Raw genomic sequence first — 6,398 nt, 5'->3', positions numbered from 1 at the left:
TAAGATTTAATCCAGGATTTTGTTCAAGTCAAGTAACTCTTTCATACAATCTACACATTGTTTATTCAACAGTTCATTGACCGTGTTATGTTTAAATTAGCAATCAATCATTCTTATTGAATAAGGCATTAGAGGGTGTGGCAGATAGGTGGCAGATATGCCTAGGGAGAAATAAAATGCTGTAGTCTGTTGGTCTCTTTAGAACCATATTGTATTCTGTGACAGCGATTTCAATTTGTACAAAATAATTCCTCTATATCGTGTGTACGTTTGCGTTTGTGTGTGTATACCAGATAGGGTCGATATGATGGTATCTAGGTAACCAGCTTGCCGATTAGACTGCCATCTTCAGAGAATGCTGTCTGCTTTACCGTCGCCTTCTATTGCAAATGAGTGCGGGAAGTTGCATACATTTCAAGATTCAAGAAAAAAATCCAAAGGATATGATGGTAATTGGCACATTTGCTTTATTTTGAAAACAGACATTGAAACCATTTTAGCTTTTTTCTCACAAGTTTAAACTCCTGGTTAAGGTTGAAACTGGACATTGCACTCACTGAAACATAGGAAAAGTATTTTTGTTTGCTCGTTTGCTTGATTTTCTTTTTACTTTTTTTCTTAACATCAGTGCAAGTTGTATTTTTCCAATTCATATCAAACTGTCATAACAACACCAAAGACATCAAAAAGAAGCCGCAACACTTTCTTTAAGGTTTTGTGACTGCGGAAAAAGTTCCCCATCAGAGGGAGAGTTCCCATCATGCATTTGGTTCGATGGTTCATGCTACTGTACTCTTATGTCCGTTTGGCCAGACACGGGTTGTAATATACGGTGTCAGCAGCTCAATACAATGGCCGACCTGCATGGTTAACGACACATTCTTGTCTTTCCCATGGCCACATGTCCTTGACTGTTAGTATGAGAGTGTTTCATGAAACAGGGTGTAAACAGAGCTTGAGTGATTCAAGCAGAAGTGAGAGCATAAAACGACTCGACGTCTTTATATGGATGGTCTTTTCTCAATTTCGGAATCTTGGACAGAGGAAGCCCAATGGAAATGTCACACATTTATTATTACATTCAATTTAGCATCCTTTGTTTTGACGGTACATTATATTTGATTTGTTTTCTGGGCACCTACATGGCGTTGAAAACTGGAGTTGCATCTCGGGATACCCGCGTTTGTTTGGTGTATTTTTTTTTTCTGTTGCATGTTTTACAGGCTTGTGTTGAAGGTTTGTGTTGTAAAAATGTATTTTAGGAAAGTGCATCGCAATGCAAATCGGTTACAGTAGGCCTACAGTTGCAATGCATTGTAAAATGTGTGCATTTCCAGGTGGGCCAATTCATTCAACCGCTAGTTCACTCACAACACGTAGCGAAGACTTCCCAAATCATAGTTACCATCTTTGAGCATCACCTTTGATGTAACAATTAATAAATACACGTTTATCACCATGATCATCATCATCATCATCCTCCTCATCATCATCATCATCATCATCCTCCTCCTCCTCCTCACTATGACTTCTCTCTTCATATTAGCTTGAGCCAAAAAACTTCACGCTGGAAACTCCCCCAACATGAGAAAATCATTGCCACACAAAAATTGACAAACAAATATAAACGCACTGGCCCTCACATTGGGAAGGCAAACAGAGCAACCTTTTTAGATTTTTGTTTTTGTCTTAATCATAATGTTAATTCTTCTCCTGCTCCTCCTCCTTCTACATCTAAACATCCTCTTAATCAGCCTTGGGCTCGTCGGCCTCCGCTGGGGCTGCTGGGGCGGCCTCCTCTACTTTAGACTCCTCTACAGCATCTGGGGAGGAGGGGGGAGGATGAGGGGAGGGGAGGGGAGGGGAGGATGAGGGGAGGGGAGGGGAGGATGAGGGGAGGGGAGGGGAGGAGAGGGGGAGAGGAGGGGAGGAGAGGAGAGGAGGAGAGGATATGGGGAGGAGAGGAGGAGTGGAGGAGGGGAGGAGTGGAGGAGGGGAGGAGGAGGGAAGGAGAGGAGGAGAAGAGTAGAGGAGACGTGAGGAGGAGGGGAGGAGGGGAAGGGAGGAGAGGAGGAGAAATGTATTAGCAAGGGAGCAGCAGTAGAGCAAAGTTAATGATCCTGTGGAAACCTGAATACCTTTATATGCCCAAGAGAATATAATATAACATAACTTTACAAAGCATAATTTAATATAAAATAAAATGATATTACAAAGAATAATATATCATAATATGATTTAACATTGCATTCAGTGTCTACACATTATGACATGATATATCATTTAATATTAATCATATAACATAAAATTACATAATATCATGTTGTATAGCATCATATTTATCATCAAATAATATAACAAAGCAGCATATTGTACTACCCAGCACGGCATAATATATAATATAATATAAAATTACATCCTATAATATACACATGAAGTACGTGGCTTCTAGTCTTAACATGAAGTCTAGTAGCTTAAGCATGTAGACATCCCGTCATCACGGCCAGCCATTGTTCTGGTTGCTGGAAGATGATGTCATACCAGGATGATCTCATCGCCCAGATTTTTAAAAAAAAATTATGGGAGGAGGAGACATTAAAGAATGACATCATTTACAATCCAGTGGGAGATAGGAGGGTGTGTGTGTGTGTGTGTGTGTGTGTGTGTGTGTGTGTGTGTGTGTGTGTGTGTGTGTGTGTGTGTGTGTGTGTGTGTGTGTGTGTGTGTGTGTGTGTGTGTGTGTGTGTGTGTGTCTGGGGGGGAGAGAGAGAGAGAGAGAGGGAGGGAGGAGTGATGGCACCAGACAGAATGAGTCACACTGGGGCACTTAGCATATGCCAGATTCCAGGTAAATGCTTCTTTGCTAACCTCTATCACATCCAATTACCTGTGAGTGTAACGTTTTGATTGGACAACACGACTTTCAGTCCAGTCCACGTCAGTGACTGAGATTAACTGTATATATTATAGTGTATCACATTATATCATATCCATAACAATATAATGCCATATTTGACATGTGTAAAAGAAAAAATATAGATATATTGTATCGTAACATTCAGCATGAGAGTATAATAATAATTTGGGTGTTTCTTTGTTCTCCTCTTCGTTGCGTTACCTAAAATCCAAACAAGCGAACCACGCCTTCTCCCGAGAGGGGCTATCACACAGACTAAATAGTGGTGGTGGTGGCGGCGTGAGTTTGGCGTACTGCGACCACCACGGGTCATTAATCATTCATTCAACGCACAACACCTGTTCTCCCTGTTCTGGCCCATCGAGGCTGTAACTATGACAACAGGGAGAGGGTGCTGTCTTGATGACCTAGTTTTCTGGTAGATCTCCAGCGTGTGTGCATGCGTGTGTTTGTGCGCGTGCATGTCCTTGTGTGTCGGTGAGTGTGTGTGTGGGAGTGTGTCTCCGCCCTAGTGCCTCAGACTGAGCATGCTCTGTTGCCCACCTGTCTGACCTAGTCTTAGAGTCCTTGGAGCAGAAATATAACATGAGTTCATGCCGTGTGTGTGTGTGCCCAGTGTGTCTCGTATCAATCTAGTGCCAGTATAATGTCACAGACCTACAGGTTTACACTGGCCCTATGAAATTGGATTTGTTACTGTCCATAAACCTTCGTTATAAACTGGAGAGCAAACTCCTCTGACACCTTGGCTTGATGTCACGTATCAAGCGTTTAAAATGAGTAATTTCATTTATCATTCTTTTTTTTTTTAAAGATCTTAGGTATAGCCTAGCACCTTGGTAATTGTTATTTCATGACTATGTTTGCATATTTACCTGTGACCGCTTTTATACCATTTTATAAAATGTTTACTTTATTTAGACGGCAGTATTTAAGATGAACTCTCATCCAGGATTTCACATCCTCCCTGATCATTGAGTCCTCGACAGGATGTCTCTGGCCTCTTTTAAGGCTGGGGAAGAGTCCCGTCTTCCACCTTGTGTTGAAGCATAGGCCGCCAGTCTTAATCTGGGCCAGCTGTCTCTGTGATGGCAGGTGAGTGATGGAGCACAGCCAATTTAAGGGCATTTGGCAGCCGCTGGTATTTACTCCGTTATTGGCCCTTAGTCCCTGTGTTGCCCGACATCAGGTGAAGGCTCACCTTTTGTTCTTTATTGGGTATTTACAGTACCTAATTGTCCCAGGAGTGCCTTGATCTTTATGCACCTCTATGTACTGAATGGCGTTCATTTGCAAGGGTGTGTATGCGTGTGTTTAGGTGTGTGTGTGTTTGTGTGTGTGTGTGTGTGTGTGTGTGTGTGTGTGTGTGTGTGTGTGTGTGTGTGTGTGTGTGTGTGTGTGTGTGTGTGTGTGTGTGTGTGTGTGTATGTGTTTGTGTGTATGTGTTTGTGTGTGTAAACGTCGTCCTTCTCTTCCCGAACTCAGGAGGGAATAGACGTTAACATGTGTCATTTGTGTGCATAATAGTTGCTATGAAGGAAGAGCTTTGACTTTTTACAGGCAGGTCGTCATGTTTTTACTGTTGTACACAGGGACTACTTTTCATTGGGGAAACTAAACACACACACACACACACACACACAGACACACACACACACACACACACACACACAGACACACACATACTAGCGGCTGCCAAACATGTACAAATGTGGCTCCTGGAGCTAACTTCAAGATCGCCTCCACCCCCACGAACACCACCATTCATAGGCCCAGACCCGACCCGGAACCCCCTGACCCCCCCCCGGACCCCCCCTATCCCCACCCTGGACCCCACCCGGACCCCGACCGGACCCCACCCACACGGGGCGACAGACCAGTGTGGTGTTTACCTTGTTTATCGGTTGTTTGGTTTGGCTCTTCCTTCTCAGCAGTCGGGCTGACAGCAGCAGGCACGTCGGCTTGTCTGGCCTCCTCCACCACCTCCTTCTTCTCCTCCTCCTTCTTCTCCTCGGCGGGGGTGGCCACCGTGGGGGTCTTGGCGGGCGCCGCAGCCTCCTCTGCCTTCTCCTCCACCTTGGGCTCCTCTTTCTGGGGTTCGGAGGGCGCGCTGGCGGCCGTGGGGGAGGGGGCCGCGCCTACGGGGGAGGCGGCGGCGGCGGCAGGGGCCGGGGAGTTAGCCGGCTTCTCGGCCGCGGCGGGGCTCTTGGCTTGGCTCGTCTCCTCCTCCTTCTTTACCTCCTCCCCTCCGGCCTTCTGCTCCTCCACCTTGGCGGGCGCCTCTTCTCCGGCGGCCTTCTGCTCCTCCTCCCCTTTCTTCTCCTCCTCGCCCTCCTCGGGCACGGCCGGGGCGTTGCCCTCCTTCTCCTCCTCCTCTTCCTCGCCGTCCTTCATCTTTTTCCGGGTTATGTGTCCTCGGAAGCTGGCCTGTATTTTGGTGGCGGCCTTGTGGGCCTTGTCCTCGGGTTTGTGGACGGCGCCGTCCTGCTCGATCTTCTGGTCAGCATCCTCGTTCTTCTCCACCTAGAGGGAGAGAGAGAGAGAGAGAGAGAGAGAGAGAGAGAGAGAGAGAGAGAGAGAGAGAGAGAGAGAGAGAGAGAGAGAGACCACAGAGATCATCAGACCACAGATCACTCTGAAGCATGAGACCGGTGCTCAGTCCTGGCCCCTGAGCGCCCCATGCAGTCCTCAGTAATAGCTCTGATCTTAGCCACAGTCAGGAGAGTGATGTGGGTCGACTTTACGGCATGGGCAGAAAGGGACTGAGGGCAGAAGGGAAAGGTTCATCTGTGAGGAGGACAGGGAGTTTAGAGTCAGTAGGATCGCTGGAGGATTTATTGGAGGAGAAGAGGAGGCAAGGAGGGCAGTTTTATCTATGAATGGGTTGTAGGATTTAGAAAAGGGATTGTATAGGATTGGAGCAGGAAGAGAGCTTGGAATAGGACAGCACACAGAAGGAGATTGAATGCAGTATTGCGAGGTGGGGGTCCGACATATTACCTGTGGCAACTGGGTCCATAGCTGTCCATCAAATAGTGGGCTGTGCTATGAGCCATAAAAATCTAATAAAAAGAATCAAAAATCAAATGAATAAATGAATGATGAGCAAACAATATGTCAGTGTATTCAAAATAAATATGCAAAATGTATTAGCACTCAGACCGACACATCACAAAACATTTGAAACATCAAACGGGAAAATAATGAACTTGAATGGATGCAAACAATAAATAGCATGAAGCCAGGCACAACTTAATGTGGGCCTCGTGCCCGCAGGGGAGCGTGGCGTTGGAGACAAAACGTGAAGCGTGGTGGGGGAATCTAAACGGGCCATCCAATTGGTTGTTGTGGAGTGATGCCAGCCCGTCAGGTGTCAGACCGGGGGGGTGATTTGGAGCCATCGATTGTTCACGCAATTTCACAATGAACCCCATCTCTTACGTGGGACCGGGCACGAATTGCATGTGGTAAAACATTGAGC

At 46.1% G+C, this 6,398-nt stretch overlaps 1 protein-coding gene across 1 annotated transcript in view; it reads right to left on the bottom strand.

Annotated features, from left to right (window-relative positions):
* Positions 1 to 443: 443 nt before the first annotated feature.
* Positions 444 to 6,398, bottom strand: part of gap43 (growth associated protein 43) — a 13,712-nt gene continuing 7,757 nt past the window's right edge. Inside the window, exons 2-3 of the mRNA XM_056611629.1 lie at positions 4,810 to 5,440; positions 444 to 1,823 (exon numbers count right to left, since the gene is read on the bottom strand). Of these exons, the coding sequence (XP_056467604.1) occupies positions 1,747 to 1,823; positions 4,810 to 5,440 (708 nt within the window). The 3' untranslated portion in view covers positions 444 to 1,746. The remainder of the gene's footprint in view (positions 1,824 to 4,809; positions 5,441 to 6,398) is intronic.

The sequence above is a fragment of the Gadus chalcogrammus genome, chromosome 16 (genome assembly GCF_026213295.1).
Source record: "Gadus chalcogrammus isolate NIFS_2021 chromosome 16, NIFS_Gcha_1.0, whole genome shotgun sequence".
Lineage (NCBI taxonomy): Eukaryota > Metazoa > Chordata > Actinopteri > Gadiformes > Gadidae > Gadus > Gadus chalcogrammus.
Note: the sequence above shows the minus strand (reverse complement) of the source record. Positions and strands in the feature narration are given on the sequence as shown.